At 39.9% G+C, this 22,692-nt stretch overlaps 1 protein-coding gene across 2 annotated transcripts in view; it reads right to left on the bottom strand.

The window, feature by feature from the left end:
- Positions 1–22,692, bottom strand: part of NCOA7 (nuclear receptor coactivator 7) — a 134,789-nt gene that overhangs the window by 49,500 nt on the left and 62,597 nt on the right. For both annotated transcript variants that reach the window (XM_045842746.1, XM_045842747.1), the window contains exons 4-8: positions 11,495–11,574; positions 7,069–7,176; positions 2,813–2,926; positions 2,101–2,226; positions 392–576 (exon numbers count right to left, since the gene is read on the bottom strand). In XM_045842746.1, coding sequence (XP_045698702.1) covers positions 392–576; positions 2,101–2,226; positions 2,813–2,926; positions 7,069–7,176; positions 11,495–11,574 — 613 coding nt within the window. The remainder of the gene's footprint in view (positions 1–391; positions 577–2,100; positions 2,227–2,812; positions 2,927–7,068; positions 7,177–11,494; positions 11,575–22,692) is intronic.

The following is a 22,692-nucleotide window of genomic DNA, read 5'->3' as shown; positions in this document are numbered from 1 at the left end:
ATTAAACTGAGAGAAAAACACTAAGATTCTTTCAGAAAAATTTTATTTCTTCTTTCATAAATTCATTTAAAATATGCATTGCTTTTCAAAAAGAAATAAACCAAAGAAATATCATTTCTCTGTGCTCACTTGTTTGCATTTCTTCTTTCATTTCCCTATGTTCAACCCTTCCCTGCCACTGACTTTATCACTGCCACTGACTTTATCACTGCCACTCCCTCTCATTTTTCTACTTTCTTAAATTTAGTGCACAAATCTTTCACATTCAAATTCACCTCCACACAACCTCTTGCTTCTGGCCAACGCTCTCACTTTTTAATTGCATTTAATTCTTTCAAGAACCTCTCCCTACCACCCCACCTTTTTCTGATAAACAAGAAGCGTCTCTTACGATGGTAAGGCATCTTTGATCTTCATGTGGGAAATGTCATTGTAGAGGGCAATGGAAACCACCTCTTCCATGGGGCAAATGAGGCCGTACTCCTCACACCCATTTTCAATGACCAGGGGGTCGGACTTGTGAGGGTCAAACATGATGTTGTTAGGAGTGACGATCATGACACCACCGACCACACCCTGTTAGACAAATGGACAGGACAGAATTACTACAGGCAGGAAGCAACCACTGCAGGAGCTTTAATGAATTCATGTGTCATTCTGCTGATTTTGGTGAACCACAGTATCCTACATGACAATCACATCCTCTTTAAGAAGGTTGGAAAAACAGGCTGAAGAAATGCAGTGTCGAGTGCTGTGTGGTGAGGCAGGGAAGACAGACTGGACTCCCTGTGGCCATCAACCATGCCCGGTTCTAGCATTGCTACTACAAAAGTGTAACTGTGCTGGGATCTTGCGTTACACATAGAAGTCTCAGATTCCCCAATTCCTGTCTGTAAAATGAGAGGGCTGTCCCAGATGCTTTCCCAATTGAGAACCAGGTGTTTACAATTCACTCAGTACATATCCACCACGTGTCCGGCAAAGGTATGGGACTCTGCAAAGATAGCAGCTGTCTCCAAGTCATGGTGCCAAAGAACAGTCCTCACATTTCTCTCTAAAACGTTTAGAGAGCCTACATCTGGGAAAATTCGACACAAACAGGAATATAAAATTTTTGCAGAAGTGAAGATAGCTGAACTATGGAAATTAAAAGCAAAACCCAGCAGTTTGGAAGGAACTTAAAAGTTTAAAGCGCGGCCAGTTTATAGTACAGATCTTGGTGGCCCCAAGCATATTATCTGCCAGACAGCACAGGATACAGATGGCCCCATTTAGGTCAATACTTCACTGTGTACTCTGAATGACTTCAGTGATAACTTGTGTAGAAATGTTTGCATCTCAAGCATTATTTGCTCTCGATTAAAAAATTATAAGTCAATCTCAATACTGCATTTTCCTTTTCTTTGGAAAATAAAGGATAGTACAGACTCGATGGCAAGTCTGTACTATCAGAACAGGAATTCACTCTATATCAACACAACCCCTTCTTCAGAGGGTCGCTAAAAGTTGGATTCGTTCTTTGTAAAAAACACCAACAACCAAAAAACTAAACACACAACAGCACACCACATTTTAATACCAGCATCTTTGGCAACAAAAGGGTTGAGAACACGCCATTTTCCAGGTTGCATACTCAGTTGTTTACATGAATTTTCCCTTTTAATTACAATACCCTACTAGTTAACTTTTATTACTGTTCCTATGTTACAGATGAGGAAAATGGAAGCTTAGGGAATTTCAATACCTTGTCCATGGCCTCAGAGCTAATGCATGCCAGAGTTGGAATTTAAATTCAGCAAGTCTGACTCCAGCATTTGTGTTAAACATATACTATGCTGTCTCCCTAATAATTTGTAGGCCAAGAACTAAAAATGATAAATCTAGGGTAAAAAAAAAAGCATTTTTCTACTCAATGATCACATTCCCCTCAATAAGTAAAGTGCCAAGCATTCAACTGCGGAAAATTAATGGGCACTTGGGAAATCTTATGCTGAAACTTTGGGGAAGTGAATTCAATATAGACTGCTTTCAGTAATTTGAAACCTGCTTTAGTTTTCCATAGATTCCAAGACCAGGAAACAAAGTACACTGCCATAATACCTTTCCATCAGTGAAGTATCGACAATTCATTTTTAAAAATTTCACCACGCCCGGCTCATCTTCCTCAGAAGTAGATGACAGGACTCTTTCAATGGGTTTTATGGCATTTCTTGCTAAGTCAGCATCCTTTAAAAAGTAAAAATTTCCCAAATCAAATGGAAGCAATTTTTTAAAACATTATTTATATAAATCAAGCCACATAATTCCCTGTAAACCCATTTCTATTTATCTTAAACATAAATAAGACAAATGCCTTTTGTCATTCAAAAATATGACATATATAAAAATAAGTACCTAAATCAAAGCGAAATTTTTTAAAGAATGCATACGTATTAACCCCCCAAAATGGGTGGCTCATCCAATGTCTTTGGAAAATAATCTAAAGAAATGAATTCACATTTGACTCATGGTTCAACTTCTTTAGAAAAAGGAATAAAAGTAGTACAAATAAACTATCAGTCTCGGTGAGAGTTTAACTTCATACTTTTATATAAACAGGGCATGTTTCTTTGGCTTTGAGACCTTAAAGGTAAACAGGTTTCTTTTGGATAAAATATATTTTCTCAGCTAACAACAAATTACACTTAACCCTGCTCCTTTGGGGAGAATTTAATATGAAATCCTGTGAAAAAGAACATGTAGAATTCTGTAACAATATACTCTATAAGTTCATATGTAAATATAAACTACAGTACATAAAGGACATACATACAGGGAGTTTATCATATTCTGCATCTGATGATGAAGGGGAGACAGTAGCACCAAGACTGGATGATGATAATCTTAAGGTACTAGAAGGAAAGTTGGCATCGGGCACAAAAAGTACCTGAGAATGGGGGAAAAAAAAAAGAGGTGAGTACCAAGAATCAGGCAAACCTCAGTTTAGAGCAGTTCTCTCCACACAGCATCATTTAGGTGCATGACTCAGACCTAGCTGGACTCATAAGCAACTTGAGGACTTCTAGACTAATCCACGAAACAATATGCAGTAATCCAATCATGTGCAGTGCAAAGGGTACCAAACACACCTGTAGACACTGCAGAAGCTCACAAAGGTGAGTATTCTACACAGGCCATGTGAAGCAGGTGGGTCTAATGAAGGCTTGAGCAGTACACTATACAGCATTTGGATGGGGGAAGAGAGGAGAGAGACGCATGGCATGCTTCTAAATATAACAACTGTGTCAGGGAGAAATGAAACAAATCCAGGTTTGCTGACTCTAAGCAGGCCCTGAGTGAGAATGTAGTAAGCTCCTTATATGATAAAGTATACAATGTAATATCAATAATCTAAATACTTTCTCTTCCATCACTGTCTGGGTTTCCTAAACAACAACAAAACCCTAAAAATCCCCAAAGATATTACAAAATAGCCTCCTTCTGCAAAATGTTCTAGGTCTTGAAATATTATTATGATCTTGCTATTCACACTCTTAATGAAACATGCTACCTTTTAGCATATATCAAATACAATCATATAATCTTAAAATGGTGACCTCTAGTGTTATGAAACAATTCAGAGTTAATAATATAATATCTATTCGATACTGTTATTCACTCTCTCCCACCCCTCCAATGTTTTTATATTTTATTATGCTTTTACAGTTCTCCCATTTTTTTCCCTTTGTCTCCCTCCACCCTGTACCCCTCTTCCCTTTAGCAATCCCCCCTTATTTCATGGCCATGGGTCATGCATGTAGATTCTTTGGCTTTTTCCTTTCCTATACTACTTTTAATATCATCCTATTTATTGTGTTCCTAGAAACTATGCTGCTTTTTTTTAAGATTTATTTATTTTAAGAGAGATATTCATGTGTGAGAAATAAATTGATTAGTTGCCTCTCTCACACTCCCAACTGGGGACCCAGCTTGCAACCCAGGCACTTGCCCTGCCTAGGAATCAAACCAGCGGGCCTTCGGTTTGCAGGCCAGCACTCCATCCAGTGAGTCACACCAGCCAGGGCTATGATGCTTGATCCCTGCACCATTTCCCCCTGTCTGTCCCTTCCCCGTCCCAGCTGACAACACTCCCAATGACCCCCATAAATATGATCTTTTCCTGTTCTGGTTGTTCGCTTAGTTTGTTTTTATTGTTTATATTCAGTTGTTGGTAGTTGTTAAATTATAATTTTAATGTTCATAGTTTTGATCTTCTTTTTAAAAAATAAGTCCCTTATAACATTTCATGTAATAATAGCTTGATGATGATGAACTCCTTTACCTTGTCTGGGAAGCACTTTATCTGCCCTTCCATTCTAAATGACAGCTTTGCTGGATAGATCAGTCTTGGCTGTGGGTCCTTGCTTTTCAGCACTGTGAATACTTCTTGCCAGCCTCTTCTTGCCTGCAAGGTTTCTTTTGAGAAATAAGCTATAGTCTTATGGAAACTCCTTTGGAGCTAACACTCTGCTTTTCTCTTGTTGCTTGTAAGATTCTCTCTTTATCTTTAACCTTTGGCATTTTAATTATGATGTGTCTTGGAGTGGTCCTCTTTGGGTCCAACTTGATTGGGACTCTCTGTGCTTCCAAGACTTGCATGTCTATTTTCTTTACCAAATTAGGGAAGTTTTCTTTCATTATTTTTTCAAACAGATTTCCAATTTCTTGCTCTTTATCTTCTCCTTCTGGCACCCCTGAGATATGAAAGTTGGAATGCTTGAAGTTGTCCCAAAGGCTGCATATACTACCCTCATTTTTTAAAATTCTTTTTTCCTCTTGTTGTTCTGACTCGCTTTTTTGCTTCCTTATGTCGCAAATCATTGATTTGATTCTCAGTTTCATCCACTCTACTGTTGTTTCCCTGTAAATTGTTCTTGACTTCAATCAGTGTGTCCTTCATTTCTGACTGGATCTTTTTTATGCTGTTGAGGCTCTCACTAAGTTCCTTGAGCATCCTTATAACCAGTGTTCTAAACTCTGCATCTGATAGATTGCTTATCTCCAGTTCTTTTGCTGGAGTTTTGATCTGTCCTTTCATTTGGGCCATAGTTCTTTGTCTCCTCATTTTGGCAGCCTCCCTGTGCTCCCAAGCCATGGCTCTTACCTGTGCTTTTGACCAACTGGCTATAGACCGGAGGTTCCAACAACCCCCTCCAACTCAGAATGCCAACTGTAAGTCCAGGTTGTCTCCTATACTTCTGAGCAACTGTCTATAAATCACAGGTTACCATAATCCCACCTTGGGTTCGATTAATTTGCTAGAACAGCTCACAGAACTCAGAGAATCATGTTACTTACTAGGTCACTGGTTTATTATAAAAGGATACAACTTGGGAACAGCCACATGAAAGAGATGCACAGGGCAAAGCATGGAGAAAGGGCAGGGAGCTTCATGCTCTCTCCAGGATCGCCACTCTCTCGGAATCTCCATGTGTTCCCCAACCTGGAAGCTCTCCTAACCTGTCATCCAGAGCTTTTATGGAGGCTTTATTACATAGTCATTTACCATTAACTAGATCACTGGCCACTGGTGATGGATTCAATCTCCAGTACTTCTCCCCTCCCTGTAGGTGTGGGTGAGGGTGTGTGTGTGGGGAGTGTGTGGGGGGGGAGGGACAACCAACTGAAAGTTCCAACACTCTAATAACAGTGTTGTCTCCTGGCAACCAGCTGTCACCCCTAGGTGCTTTGCAAAAGACACCTCATTTGCAAAACAAAAGACACCTTTATCAGTCTCAACACTTGGAAAGTTCCAAGGGTTTCAGGATCTATGAGTCAGGAATTGTGGGAGACCAGATAAAGGGTTGGGCAAAAGTAGGTTAATAATACTAATAAATAATAACAATACAATAATTAATGAATAAATAGTAATACCAGAGTCAACTCTGTTGTGCATACTCACAACTGTAAGTCTACTTTTGCCCAGCTCTGTCTATATGAGAAATATGTTTTGGCCATTCTTATAAATCATGTTAATGTATACATTATGCAGTAATTTTCCTAGAGTTGAAAATTTATTAATTTTTTTCAAAGTTTTAATGCATATTTGTTCTTGACTACGTGGTACTGGCAGTATCCTAATTTCTCCTTTTGATAAGCATACAAACACCAAAAGCATAACAGTACAAACTGGCCAATCATGGCCTGTTGGCTTCATGTGCTTCCCATGGAAAAAAAGTAAAGAACAATATCACCATTGCCAGAATGAAGTTATACTTAAAAGTAGCTGTATCTATCGTGAAACACGGAGATGTGGGAAGATGCTCTAGTAAGTCAGCAATGAAACTAGATGTGCTCATAGCAACCAAGCAGGCCTGTGGATGGGAATGAAAATTTGGCCTCAGCTCAGATGCACCAATGACGGGGTTATTTACATTTAATGTCTAAATGTAGTTTTCAAAGAGAAAGACAAGAATATCTTATCATGTAGCAAATAATAAAAATTTTCGCTGGATTAATCAAGAGTGGCAAAATTGTACAATTTGCAATTCTTTCAGTTTAACAAGAGTACTAAGATCCTCAGGAAAATCTCTGTGGCCTTTCCTTGATGGTCCTGCTGAATAACTCTGCCTTTGGCTGAATTGAGTAATTTTGTCAAAATGGCATCAAGACAAAAATGACAAAAAATTTCTGCCTAATTTAATGTTAAAAAATGGCTATAATATACCCCAGGAGTGGACTACTCTAAAGCTTACAATTCTAAATTAAACATTCTAAGAATATCTGTGTGAAATTCTACAGGGAAAATGGTCATATTAATTTTACTTTTCTTGATGCCCTAGAAAATACTTTAACACAAATTAATAATAGTTCAGTAAACTGTGTTAATCATTTGCAAAGCATTCATCCCTGAACAGTTCATAAGTACCAGATGCTGTTAGAATTCTTGGACCCAAAGGAGAGGAAAGACTGAACCAATGCACATTATCATCGATGATAATTTTGTGACACTAATAATGAGGCATTAAAAGTGGCAATAAAAGATAAATGTACAATTTATAAAGTAATATGCAACAAGAAAATCATTACCTGGCCTGGAACAATAGTATGTGTGAAAAGTTTATTTAGTTCCACTAATTTATTGGGAGTGATGTTAAACTTCAGTGCTATGGAGTTTAGAGTGTCCTGGCTTCCAGCCTAGAAATAATCCAACAAACAAGATTCAATATATAAGGCAAAGCAAAGCAAAACAAAATGAATTCCTTTTGATAGATGACATTAATCTATTTGTGATAAGAATGAATAAAAAAGCAATACATCTAGATGTATTATGAAAAAGAGTGAATACGTTCTCAACTTTTAAGGGAAAAAGTATTAAAGGTTATTCATTTCCTGGGCTCCTTTATCTTCTATTTCACTGTTCACTAATACATTTCTAAACTCACTTGGGCACAGCTTTGGTATGTGGAGTAGAGGTCCATGAGGCGTAATACAAAACTGTAATAAGCAGAAAGAAATAAAACATACACACAGTCCCATGCACGGGGGAGATGAGACTACTGCCCTCCTTTCTCTGCACTTTTCTGTCCATATGCCTGTCTCTTCAGTGCATGAGAGACCACTGGGTAGCGACTTGTTAATGGCCATGTCCCCCACAGTGCCTGACACACTGAAGGCACTCAAAGGTCTGATGAATGAATACAGTCAAAAGCTGAAAGAAATCTAGGTTAGCTACCAATAATTGTTCACTGTCATTAAAAATGACAACTTCTTTTCGAGGAAGGGGAGGGGGCACTGGATGAAAGATGGTGAAGGGATCAGCTAAAGAACGTATATGCATAACCCACAGACACAGACATCAGTGCGGTGATGGCTGAGGGAAGCAGAGGCAAGGGCTCGGCAGAGGTAGGGGGGATGGGACATCTGTAATATTGTCAACAATATCAAAATAAAATGAAATGAAAAAAATAATAAATCACAGTAATGACAATGACAACTTCCTGTGGTCAGCCAAATTGGTGTTATTCCATGAATCTATAAAACTTGTGATCTATGTTGTATGTATACATGTTTCTTTTCTCTCTGAGAGTGAGCAGAAGTAAAGAGGGCAGTGAGAAGATGGGAAATGTCATAGTAAAAAAAGGTCCTCCCAAATAGAAGTAGGATGCCTCCGGTCAGGTCCACATCCCAGGAGAGACTTCCTGGCCGGGATCACTGAAGGGAACTTGTTAGTGGGAGGTCACATCGGTGAACATTACTGAGAGTTCCCATCAACAGCCCACAGTCAGGACTGGTGGCTGTCCCGATAAACAGAACTATCTCCACGAGGCGAGCCTTGAATGAGATGATGTGAGATGGCTGCAGGAGACTCACCACTCATGGCCCTCAGTGTCATAACCCCACCTACTAGATGAACTGTCTCAGGCTGACCAAGTTCATAGGTATAGATTACACTAAAATTACTGCAGAGCATTCCTAGAAGTTAGGATATAAATACATATTTTCAAAAATCATTGAAAACTTAACAATATGTGCTCCAACCTCTACCCTAGGCAACATTATCTACTAAAATGAAAACAAAAATTTTAAATATATTTTTCTAATATTATTTAGAAAAGGACACATGGACAATAATAACAAGGGGGGGTAGAAATGGGAGGGAGGTGGGGAGAGCTAGGGAGTGGGCTGGGATGGGGGTAAAAGGCAGAAAACTGTACTTGGACAACAATTAAAATAAATAAATAAATAAATCTCTAAACTGGCATTGCACAATGAATTAAAATGTGAGCTACAAAAAAATATTATTTACATAATACAGCATAGGCAAAAGTAGGTTTACAGTTGAAAATGAAACAGATTATCTTTGTATTATTATTTAGTAATTATTGTTTTATTGATTTGTAGTACAACTGTAAACCTACCTTTGCCCACTCCAATATATTCAAATCCAGGGATTTTCAGAATTTAGAGTCAGTACAAGACAGAGATTGAGAATACAGACTAGAGCCAGGCGTTGGCTCTGAATGCCAGATCTTCCACTTGCTAGCTGTGTGACCTTGGGGCATCTGCTCAACCTCTCTGGGTCTCAGTTTCTTCACCCACCAAATAGAAATAATCATAATTTCTGCTTGACAGCACTTACTTCATGGTAAGTGATCCATAAATTCGCTTCATATTCTTATTTAAAAACTTGTAGAAGATATTGTGTATACAGAGTTAAGGAAAGGAGAAATTTTATCAATCTACAGTTATGACATGAGGATAAGACATACATAGAGAACCAAGACACAGACCCTGGGAGGGATTCTGATATCACTAAATGTTTGAAACTTATCAGGGTGCTTGACTATCTGCAGCTCAGGAGCAATATAAGCAATCTCATAAGAGCTAGCATGGTTCTCCAAACACGAAGTTATGAATCACTTTTTATTTCTAATAAAGTACACAAAATAACTTTCCTAGTAAAACTAATCTCCTTAACATATATCAAACAGGTGGGCATTTCTGCATTACTAATTTTACCACCTGCAGATATGAATTAATTTGGGAGTTGATTTTTACTCTCACTGCATTGTTTAGTATGTGCTATGTGAAACATCTCCTAGCAAACAACACTTCTCATATCTTTGGTGGGGCATGTGGGTGCACAAATGGCTTTAGACTATCATCATTAATAACAAATATTCTAACACTTCATGAGTACCTACTATGAGGTAAGGCACTGTGCTAGGTGTTACAGGATTGACAACATATTATAGTAACAGTGATAATGAGAGATATATGAGGGGAGACCCCCCAAAAACTAGAAATATCTCCTGGAGGGCGGGCCCCTTGTAGTACAGGCTTCTCTGCTAGGTAAGTGTTCTAGGAACTCATCTGTATCAGTGTGCCAGCTGGTGTTGTGAGAGGCTGAGTTCAGCTTCTGTGAATTTTTTTTAAGACTCTTTCAACCCATTTGTCCATTTCATGATGGGTGATTTACTAGTGCGCCTGCCCACAACACACTTGAATGTTCAGCAGTTTTTGACCAAAATGGTATGATCCCCATACCCTACCCTTCCAATTCACCTGATCTCACCCTGAGCAACTTTTTTTTATATCTCTGAATGAAAAAAAGTCCTCATAGAGAATTATTTTGCCAATGTGGAAGAGGTGAAACAAAAAACAGCAGAAGCACTAAAAGGCTTCAAAATCAATGAGCTCAAAAACTGTTTTGAGCTGTGGAAAAAATGCCTTGATAGGTGTACTGCATCAAATGGAGAATATTTTGAAGGCGACTGAAATTTAAACATGTAAGAATATATAATTTTTATATTGTATATTTACAAATAAATTTATAATATTTATAAATAAATAAATTCCAAGTTTTGGGGATCCCCCTTCATATTATCACCCAAAACCCTTTCCATAAAGGACTAGGCCTACACACCACAGAAAGATGTTTAGAGATGCTCGCGGAGCACTGGGTAAGACATGCCTGTGCAAGGGATGTCCTTCCCTATGACCCTACAGAGGCCGGGAGCAGATGGGCCGCTCCAAAAGAACCACCAGGGAGGGAGCAGGTCTTGCTGCTCACCTTATACAGGGCCTGGTGTGCACACAGACAACCAGTGGAAGTAAATATACATGAGGAGGACACAACTGGGCAATGGCAACAACACTTAATTTCTTCTTAGAAGTCAGAACATTCCTCAACAATGCTATTTCAATGTGAATTAAAACAGATCTACAACGGAGTGGCCCACATTATGCCCAGCCTAGGATAAACAGACACAGCTCCTGGCTTCAGGGGCTCCTGGTGCAGTAAGAGTGACGAGCATATGCCCCATACCATGGACGTGCAGTAATGAACACCAGCACAGCATTATTCACCTGCTGACTCAACAATACAAGTCTGCACCCTGCAAGCACCAGCAACGCAATGGTGGCCCCACAAGGGTCAAAGTCTATTCATGGAAATATGAATTAAGGCACAAGATAGACATTAAAATAATACTCACACTAGTGAATCAATTTTAAACAGACAAATTATGTAAAGGAACGTGATTCTATGAGAGAATAAAATGAAGGGTGATCTAGCCTGGACAGCTGGATGACTGATACAAAAGGTAAGGGCAAACATAGAGAGTAATAGGAAGATGTTGGGGACAGATTCTGGCTTGTACAATGGTATGAGTGATGGAGCCGTTGCTTCTTTAAAAGAGACCAAGCATGAAGGTCTAAGTACAAATGTTGAGAAGTCAATTGAATCTATGGTTCTGGAACTCAGAAAGCACGTCAGGAATGGAGACCTAAAATTGGCATATCACAGGTAATTCAAACCACAGGCTTACGTGAGATGGCCTGGGGGGAAATATGGAGGGAAGAGAATGACTTAGGACAGGTAGGTCTTAAGGAGCTTCACTGATTATGGGGTACAGAAGAGGAAAACAGCTAAGGGGCAGCCAGTGTCAGGAGAAACATCATGTAAATCTAGTAGTGTTAATGTACATTCATACTTCCTGTTTATACTTACAGTATATTCCACAGTACCGTGGGGCTTCTGAACCACCATCTTCTTCTCTTTTTTATCATGCGTTTTGTTTTGATTGTCCTCTGAAAAATAAAAGTGTATGTAAATGAATAATTTAATTTTAGGAATTGAGGATAGAGTAATCTACAGTATATTAAAACCTACTTTCAAATGGACTATGAAAAAAGACACCAAAATAAAATGGACTAAGAGCATAAATAGGCCCTGATTTTAAAAAAAAAACATTATTCATCAAAGAACACTTGAATAAATGATTGTTAACTGTAATAAAATAGTACAAATAATACTGAGGCAATATTGTGTTATTAAAGTAACAGTTTAAATGATGATATTTAATGATGAAGTTGAGTAAAACTACTATAGTCATCATATAAATGATATAAGTACATCCCTTTTAGAAAATGATTTAACATAACAAAATGTCCATTCTTTGACATTCCTTCCTTAGAAATTCATCCTAAGAAAAAATTCAAAAGAGGAAAAATATGTCACAGTATATGGTTACTGCTGTTTTTATAGATCAAAACTGGTCAACCTAACAGTTTTGGCAGCTGCATATGATTCAGCCTAAATGTTCTGATTAAGTACATCTTAATATAATCATTCCAGATGCTGAAAACCTGAGAGACATATTGCAATGGATAAAAATTTAAGTGAAAAAATATAAAATTGAATTAACTATGAAAAGATGCTCTAACTTGTATGTAATCAGAAAAATGCAAATTAAGGTGAGGTATCATTTTACACCTATTAGCATGGCAAAAATCAGAAAGCTGGATAACTCTAGCAGTTATTCACAGAGATGTGAATTACTACTAGGAATATAAACTGCTACAGCCAATCCAGCAAATCAAGTATATATAGCTTGTATGACTCAACATTCTAACTCAGATATATATCCTCTCCCAAAAAGTCTACGCTTTATGTCTATCATAAAGTCACCTGCTTGAGGGTGTCCCAACCAGCATCACTTGTGGCATGAGAGCTGAAGGGTAAGAAATTTGGTAGGTGTGCTCTAGAACTAGGCAGTAATCAGAAATAACAAGCCCGAAGTATACACCGCAACATGTTTACACCAAGAGAAACAGAATGGGATATACAGAATAGTATCATCATGTATATGCAAAGAAGATGCACACAAAACAACTACACACATTTTTCAGGTCACATCAAAATAAAAGTCTCTACACACTGAATACAACAGAATGGTGTGGGGTGGAGAGAGAAATGGGAGTGGGGATGAGGATAAAAGGGAATTAATGAATAAATAACAAGGAGCCCAACTCAGACCAGGGATGGCATTCCATGAACTGAGAAGAATGATTAACTCAGCCCCCTACAACTGAGGCTCCACCGACCCCCACGCCAATCACCTACATGACAAACAGGGGTGCACTGGATGAAAACGGGAAGGTAATACAAAAACATGAAACCAGTTAATTCACATGAGGGTTATCTGCCTTTTAAATGTTTCCTTCATGTTAAAATTAAAAATCAAGAAAGAAGTAATAGATGCTGCTATTAGAGTCCTTTACTACTCATCTGTATGTTCAATGATATCCATTTATAGAACCAAAGAGACTGCAAAAATCCCTCTAGATGGTAAAAAATGACCTGCCTACCCTCGTGTGGTTTACTTCAGAAAGATGACTGTGGTTTTTAGATCTTCAGACCTCCCCATTCTGTAGGTCGGGAGGGTCTACAGCCTATTCAATACCCCAGATCAGAGGGATCTAAATGATCACTCCTTTTAATTCCTCAGCTGCACTCGCCATGTTCCACACTCCTTTCTTGCTCACTGTCACCCTCACTTCCAGTCTTCTTGCTTTCAGAAGAGTCTCTTCATATGCTTTTGTAGGTGCTTCCTATTTCTAGCACCTAAGCTTACTCTTCCACCTGTGGCAGCTTCTCCCGTATGCCCTTTTATAGGCTGCGCATAATTATGTCCGGTCCCAATGGGAGCACTACTTTAAGCCACCAAAATACGAGAGTTTTCATACTGCTCAGCTGCAGAAGAAAAAGAAGTGTTAGCTGAACCTCCCAAAATAAACTTTAGCTATGTACATCTGAAGTAGTACAAAAATTATTTCACTTTGGCACAGGTGGGTAGGCCAGAAAAAGGTCAAACTTGGTAATATTACTAAAAGAAAAAATAAAACCCTTCCTTCCAGCACCTAAGATTTTGAAATTCTTGAGGTAAGGACCATGAGGTACCTTTAAATCTCTGGTGCCTTAATAAGATGCCCAGGATATATGCCTGAATAAACTTCCCAATATAAATCAATGAGCAGGACGAGTCCAATTGTGAGCAACATTTTCACTGATAGAATATCACACCAGGAAAATCATATGAATCAAAGCCACAAACAGAATACTATGTTTTACAGGTGACTTAATATACAAAGCAGAGAAGTAATTGACACAGCTAAGGACCAATTTCATTGTCTTCATATCATTATAGCAAAAGGTAAGGTTTCATATTGCTTCCTAAATATTTTTAAAAGATTTTTATTTATTTATTTTTAGCAAGAGGGGAAGGGAGGAAGAAGGAGAAGGAAAGAAACTTCAATGTGCGAGAGAAACATCAATCGGTTGGCCCTCGCATGCCCCCAACCAGGGACCTGGGCCACAACTCAGGCATGCGACCTGACTGGGAATCCAACCAGTGGCCTCTCGGTTTGTGGAACCATGCCCAACCCACTGGGCCACACCAGTCAGGGATCCTAAATATTTTTGCAGTAAATTTTAAAGAGAGCTAGCAATATGTCTCAATAAGTAAAGTCCTGTATACCTTACCTAGCCAGATTCTGCAGTCCACAGTCTACAAGGCACCAGGGAGAGCTGGGGAGACCCAACCTGTCTCAGGAAAGGGCTCCTCTGCTGAACTTCTGGATGGAGATCTTGTGTTTCAGATGAGGACCCATGATCACACCCCAAAAAGGAGCTGGAGAAGCCATGACTATCCCCCAGGATGGAACTAGGGGACCCATGCATGAGCACCCCTAGGATGGGACTAGAGGACCCTTGAGCACCCCCAGGATGGGACTAGAGGACCCTTGAGCACCCCCAGGATGGGACTAGAGGACCCATGACCATCCCCCAGGATGGAACTACAGGACCCATGACCACTCCCAGGAGGTAATTATTTCCCAATGACACATGTTGACACTTCTACTTCCAGCTTTAGGCCTCCTCAGGCCCTTTATACCTATTCAAATTCCAACCCTCCCCTGGCTTACAGGATGCTGAAGCAAATGATGTAAAAGTAGGTGCTGCCAGAGGGGAAAGTTGGCCGGGTTCCTCAGAAGCCACTCACAGCAAAGCAGCTGAACCTTCTACCTGCCCTACCTCTGAGAAGCCTTCAGTGCCAGTTTTTCTCAATCCAATAAGGAAGCAAGTCTTACGAAACTGACAAATACCTTGGAGGAATGAGATACAGACCCTTTAGCCTAGCCTGTTTCAATTCTCATAAATTCTGGAGGTGCAGGCTAAAGCGGGTGCCTTTGTTGGCCTCACAACCCGGGGGGGTCTGGTGCCCTGCCCACAAGTCCTGCCTCCTCCCTTTCCACCCAGAAGAGGGCCAAGAACACAAGGTTCTTAGCTCCTGCACCTGAGTCCTAGGTACAAGTTTCCTGAAATAAGACTTCTCTCTGTGCACTGGAGCTAAAAGAACTTCACGTTCAGGTATATTCTGGGGGTCTGGAGGGGCATGAAGGCTGGATTTGAAGAAATCCTTTGCGGTGGTTATCTTAAGAGAAGATCTGAGGTTTGAGACCCAAACGAAAGGAAGGCTTAGTTAGATGTGGGGAGTAAAAAGAAGTGTGGCTGATGGGGGTGGGGGTGGAATTAAAAGAAAGGAGAATGACTGTAATGTCACAGACACCCTGGAAAAAAGTTAAAGATTGTTCTGACCCTGTCAAATGCAGCAAAGAGGAGATGGAAACACAGAAATGGATAGCTGGGAGGTCACAGAGATTTCCTGAGGTCAGAAGTGTAGGGATGGTAATCCCATCAGTACAGTGAGGATATGGTCATTTGCTAAAATGTAATGCGGTAAAGACAGGATTGGGGGTGCATGAGGGGTTGTGTAATTTGGCAGAGTTACTAGGGCAAAGATAAGGTTTCAATGAGAATATTGAGAGAAGCAGCAATAAGGGTTCACCCAGGGGTTGGGTGTCAACACCAGGGTGACAGACTATGTAAGGAATAAGCAAACACCCTGCTGTCATGGCTAACTGTGTGGTTTATGACATGCAAGCTGGGCAGCTGTAGCTAGAGCAGTGGTGAGGGAGGGGCACTGAGATGCTGGTGTTAGAGAGAGTGGCATGATGCATTAGTTTCCTATTGCTAGTGTAACAACTTAGCACAAATTTAGTGAGCTCAAAATGAAAAATAAACACAAATTTATCATCTTAGTTCTGTAGGTTCCACGTCTGGCATGGGTCTCCCTGGGCTAAAATCACAGTGTCGGCAGGCAGTTCCCTCTTGAGGCTCCAGAGAAAGATCGCTTTCCTTTTCTAACTCCTAGAAGTAGGCTACCTTCCTTGGCTTGACATCCCTTCCTTTATCTGCAAAGTCAGTAACACCAAGCCAAGTCCTCTCACACAGCCATTTCTCCATTTCTCCCTCCTGCCACCCTCTTTCATTTTTCAGAACCCTATGTTTAGCCCTGGCCTGTGTGGCTTTGTTGGTTGGGCATCATCCAGCAAAGTAAATAGTTGCCGGTTCAATTCCCAGTCAGCGCACCTGCCTGGTTGTAGGTTCAGTCCTGGTCCCGGTCCCAGTCCCAGTCGGGGCATGGGCAGAAGGCAACTGATAGATGTTTCTCTCTCACTTTGATGTTTCTCACCCTCTCTTCCTCCCCCCTTTCCCCATTCACTAGAGTCAACAAAAGAAAAAAAAAACCCCTGTGTTTACATTGAGCACACCTGGGTAATCCAGGGTGCTCTCAATTCCATCTACAACCATTTGCCTTTGCTGGGTGACATAAGAGGTTCTGGAAATTAGGACATGTACATTTTTCCTTTTGGAAGGGTGGCATTATGCCACCTACCACAGAGGGGGAATGTGGGAAGACAGGTTCAGATTCAAAGTGGAAATATTAAGATTTTATTTATTTATTTTTAGAGAGGGGAAGGGAGGGAGGAAGGGAGGGAGGAAGAGAGGGAGAGAAACATCAATGTGTGGTTGCCTCTCACACAACCCTTATTGGGGACCTGACCCATAACCCAGGCATGTGGCCTGAATGGGAATCAAACCTGAGACCCTTTGGTTTGCAGGCCGGTGCTCAATCCACTGAGCCATATTAGCCAGGAATGAAAGTGAAAATTTTTGAGGATTCAAGTCATGATCTTGGATGCGTGAGTGTACTGGGGTGGGGGACACGGCGTGTTAAGGAATGCAGCACCGGTTAGATATTCTGGTTCTGAGAAAAACTGGCAAGATTTAAACAATACCAATGTCATTCAAACCGGAGCACCTGGTTCCTGTCACAGACCACTGGGGACTGGGTGAAGTCAGGACAATAGACACTATAAATTATGTACTGGAAAACAGAAACAAAAGAGACACTGAATGCCCCTGATCTTGATTCTACATTCTCTTCACAGATGTAGGAAGGACAGAAGAGACAGTGTGTAGCCTTCCTTTCGGTGATCAATTACCGGAACAAGCACAAATTTTGAAAATTATCGGGTTTTCAAATTATATCAGGACCAGTTCTGCACTGGCCCTACACGTACTGGGTGTGTGCCCCTTTTTTGCCTACTCCCCTTAAAGAATCAACTCTCTCCCCACCTTCTGTCTCCATCATAAGACCATCTGATTGGGGTACAGGAGGCTGACAGCAAAAGACCCTCAACACCTCAACGCCTAAAGAAAGAGGATGTTTCCATGGCAACCAAATGAGGGATAATCAGAGAGGCAAAAATTGTCTGTCTCTAAGTCTTTCTAAGAAAGGGGCAGGCTGATTTATAAACAGGAAAATCTGTTTCCAGTGACAGGCATATGCCCACACTAGGAAATAATGCATTTGGCTATCACAGTTTGATGACAGTAACCATAAAATCAGGTCATGTACCATCTCCTTTATACCACCAAACATCATACTTTAAAAAAAGATTTTATTTTTTTTAGAGAGAGAAGGGAAGGGAGAGAAACATCCTTCAGTTGCCTCTCGCATAACACCAACTGGGGACCTGGCCCACAACCCAGGCATGTGCCCTGACTGGGAATTGAACCAACAACATTTCTATTTGCAAGACAGCACTCAATCCACTAAGCCACAGGAGCCAGGGCACCAAACATCATTCTGATTACAAATTGATTTTGGGGTCAAATGAGTTGTGTTCCACTGGCAACCCTGACACATTCTCATAGGGGTGTGATGTTAGCGAGGTACTTGAAATCTTTGTGCCTCCATCCCCATATCTGTGAAATGCAGAACTACCTCAGGACGTTGTTCAAAAGACTAAATGACAGGAGGGACACAGTGTTTATCTCAGAGCCTGGCGCACAGTGAGTGCTTAACAAATGCTGTTATTACTAATGATAATGTTGTCAACATAAGTGAATAGCAATTTGAATAGATTAGAGTACTAAAAGAAGTATAAATCATAAAGCAAAAAGCTTTCATTCCAGAAACACTGGAGTGATATACAGTATTAATATCATATGTGATTGTAATTGCTTAAAGGAGAAAAACCATATCTGATCATTTTGATACATGCCAAAAAGCACTTGATAGAATTAAACAGCATTACTATAGATTTTAAAAGAACAAAAGAAAATTTAAAAATCTGTTACACAACAAAGAATAGTGAACCTCCTTAACAAAATGAAGAATTTTTAGTTATTCTTTGATAGTCATTAAAAATGTTTCTGAAAAGTAATGGAACCCTAAGAGGTGTATATCACAAGCAATTTCCCATAAGAATGAAAACTGAGTGACTTCATGATATTACTTCCAGGGGTGCAGGAGCTCATTAATTACCTAAATGCAGCCTGAGTTAAGGCCCTAGCGAGGCCCTCACCCCAGCTTTCCACAAGAAAGACTGAAGGGTGCGCAGTGGGCGCCACAGCACGGGCGGTGCCTGAGCTCCACCCCAGTCCTTTCATTCCTGCGGTTCTGTGGAAGACAAGTGCCTGAGAGACATTCCAGCAAAGCTCTTAAGGCTTAAGGGCATAACATCTTCCACTCCACTGGATTACAACAAAGAGGCTGATCGAATGTGATGCAAGGCTCAACCGCAAGTATTTAAGGTCATGAAAATAAACTTTGTAGTGGAGATGAAAGCAGAAACATTACAAACATAATGGAGACAGTTCAGAAACCCCAAGCATCAAGAGGGAATCCCTCCATTCGCTGGAGGCCTCCTTGCACAGCATGGCAAGGCAGCACCCAAGCAGAACACACTCCAGGTAACCACTCATTCATTGGTGGTCTCTGGAAATGAAGTGCTGGTCTAACTAAACTCTCCTAAAGCATACCTATGTAAACTGAGGTAAGCCTTTATATCAGAAACCAAAAGCAAATCTTAAAAGTAAATCACTAACCAACATAAATACAAGAATTCCCAATATCATGATGCATACTCAACTTTGTTCTAGAATCTCTTGTTAAAGCAACTGGTAAAGAAGTTTTAAATACTGAAAAGAAATGAAAAGTTGATTATTAGCAGGTGAATTGTCTACCTAAAGAACAGTCATAAAAAACATCCAGAAATAACCACATTGTTGAGTAAGATGGCTAGATATAATAATCTTATATACTTATGATAGAAATGTATTTTGAAAAAAGTCCCAGGTATAGTGTTATCAAACTGAAAATATCTAAGAATAAATATGGCAAGATAATGGCAAGATATATATAAAGAAAATTTAAAAGGTTTACCGAAATGTATAAATGGAAGCCTGGATAAAGGGAAGTATATACAATGCTCCTAAATAGAATATCTCATTTTTATACATATTTCACTTTCTATTCAAATGAGTGTTTAAATTAAATGCAATTAAAATCCAAATTTGTAAAAAATTTTGGAGAATGGAAGTATGGCAAATCGGTAATGAGGTTTATATAGAAACATAAATACAAGAAACAATCTAAGATCACTTTTAAAGAGAGAAATGAGGGTAGGAACACTGTATTTAGGTTAAAATACATGATAGAGGCAGAGCAATTAAAACACTGTGGTGAAACAACTGAAAATTGGAACCAAAAAAAGTTAGTGTAAAATAAATATGCCTTCATAAACCAGCAAGAAAACGCTGGCTTTTCCCACAAGGTCATGTAGCTTCTTGTTAGAGGCGGGGCTCCGGCATCAGACTGACTGAATGTGAGTCCTGGACGGCCCCTGACTGAGTGACCTTGGACAAGAAAATTTACTTATTCAAAGACAGTTTCTGTTGTGTAAAACTGGGATGCCAACTGGACTCCCACAGAGATACTGTAGGGATTACACAGGACAATTCTTTCCAGGTAAAGCACTCCGCGATGTGAGGACTAAGGGCTCAGAAAACCTTAAGCATTAATATTAAGTGATGTTGGGTAAACATTGTTAAGATTTGAAGAAAAATCTAGATCACTCTCAAATCAACCCAGATGGATTCAGAATTTAATAGTAAAAAATAAAGTCACGAATGTCTTTGAAGAAAATATTGAACTTCTTTCTATTTGCTTAAAGAAATACCATCTTTTTTATCACTCATGCACACATCTCAAATTACTGGCCTGCCTCTGCAATTAAAATAGTTGATGTTATCATTTAGCATTTTAAGAGTAACTTCTGGAATACTGGAATCATAAACTGCTACAATAAAATTTTTTAACGTGTGTCATGAGGAGCCTGCACCTCCTGAGCACAGAGAAGGCGGAGCATGGAGAAGAATGAACTCTGTCCTCAGTGTGAACTCCGTATTTGAACATCTGCTGATACAGAGAAACATGCAGTAGATGTTACTTTCCTTCCTGCGAGCGCATCAGCGCTTCACAGGCGATACAGTCCTTGAGAAAAGTGAGTCACACAGAAGTAAAATCGGGAATGTGAGAAGGGCAGGGAGTTGTCTTTGTGGATTGCTTTACCTTAGAGCCCAGCACTGCCCTCAGCACTGAGCGAGCCCTCAAGCATTTGGGAAATAAATGAACTCTTCTACTCCATAGCTAATGAAACATTATTTTAGCTGTGCTATAAGCCTATGACTTATATTAGCTATCAAGCAAATGAGAGGTTTAATGTAACAACATGTAGGACCAGGTCAAGTAGTTAAACTAGAGAGAAATGTCAACCTTATCATCACTTAAATTATTGCTTAGGGGGAATGAAATGCCATGTATGCTTGGGGCAGTGGAGAAGACAGTGCAATTTTATTTAACTTTTGCCTTATTTTTCTCTCAGAGTTGATTCTGGGAAAGCAGAACGATGTTTGAAGTTTTCCCTGGGGCTTCGGTGCCAGAGAGCAGGGCTGGAGTCCCTGCTTCCCTGGGATCTGCAGTGATGCATGCCTGGGTCCCTGGGCTTCTGGGTTTTTCCATTTGTAAAATGGGCTACTACCACCTGCAGCACATCATGGCCAGTAGTAAATTAAATGAGGAAATAAAGCGTCTAGCCCACTGGAGACACTCATCAAAAAACAGCATCTTTCTCTCCTCTCTCAGGCCTGACCTTGCTTCTCCTTTCTTCCTACTCTCTTTCCTAGTGTCACAGCTCATTCAAGATGGCTTTTTTTTTTTAAATTTGGTAAACAGATCAAGGACTTAACTGGGTAAATTTCAATGTTAGAAGATACTATAGAAACTATAAAAACCAATTCTACCTGAATCAAAACAATATATGGTCATTGAAAAATACAGTTGAACAAAATTAGAAAATACAAATCATCCACATCACCCTCTCCCAGAGAAAACCAGTGTTTGCATTCAGATGAGTACACTTCCAACAGCAAGCCATCTCCCTAGTTGTATGTTTGTAGGTGTTATGTTTTTTTAATTTTTAAAAAGATCTTATTTATTTTTAGAGAGGGGAATGGGAGGGGGAAAGAAAGGGAGAGAAACATCACTGTGGGTTACCTCTTGAGCGCCGCCTACTGGGGACCTCGCCCACAACTCAGGCATGCGCCCTGCCTAGGGAACCGGGGACCTGCTGGTTTGCAGGCTGGCACTCAATCCACTGAGCCACACCAGCCAGGGCAGTGAGTTATTTTTTTAAACAAAAAAGGAATCGTATTGCCAACTTGCTTTTCTACCGTAACATTCCTCATGTCATTGTTTTTCTCTACATCGCTTAAGAATGGTACAGAGAATTTCATTTTATGTCACTTACGTTATTTTTATTTTCTCAGTATTTTAAACAATTCAATAACAGACATTGTAGCTCAGTCTTCTAACATCCTCATCATGGCTGTTTCCTTAGGGTGAATTTCTACAAACAGAACTGTTGGGGCCAAGGGTATGCAAAAGGTAAGGCTCTTGATAACCGTGGCCAGACTGCCTTCCAGAAAGATCTGACTACATTACTCTCCCATATCAACAAATTAGTGTTTTTCTTTGCATCTTCCCCAGCTCACTTCTTATTTTTCAGAATCACTGAAACTGAAAAATCACTGACCATACATTGAGTCTCATCTGTTGTCCTTACCTCAGCCCAAACCACATTTGGGCATTTTTCTCTTTTAGTGAGATTTCTTATAATACACCTGTGACATAACACAACAGATTAATTAGGGAATGAGATGTGCATTGTGCAGACCACTATGATCACAATGGAACTAGACTCTGAACTCAAGCTAGTAATACAACATAGCTGCCTGCTTTGGTGGCTATCCTTTTTGTTCCAACTGTGAGAAACATCAATTATAGTACACTCTGTGCATGAGAGTGTGGAGCTGTGACAGGAAAAGGAAGATGTGTCCCTTGAGTGAAAGCTACTGCACTCATAGACAGGTGTGAGGGTGGGAGAAACGGGGAGATGTTTGTCAAAGAGTACAAACTTTCATTTATAAGAAGAGTAAGTTCTGAGGGTCTAATGAACAAACATGGTGATCACAGTTAATAACACTGTAATCTACACTTGAAAGTTGGTAAGAGAGATTTTAAATGGCCTTACCCCCCAAAATAAATGGTAATTATGTGAACTGATGGAGGCATTTGCTAAAGCTATGGCAGTAATCATTTTGCAATACACACA

The sequence above is a fragment of the Phyllostomus hastatus genome, unplaced genomic scaffold (genome assembly GCF_019186645.2).
Source record: "Phyllostomus hastatus isolate PE091 unplaced genomic scaffold, TTU_PhHast_1.1 phas_contig_40, whole genome shotgun sequence".
Classification (NCBI taxonomy): domain Eukaryota; kingdom Metazoa; phylum Chordata; class Mammalia; order Chiroptera; family Phyllostomidae; genus Phyllostomus; species Phyllostomus hastatus.
The sequence above is the reverse complement of the archived record's forward strand: the minus strand, read 5'-3'. Positions and strand labels throughout refer to the sequence as shown.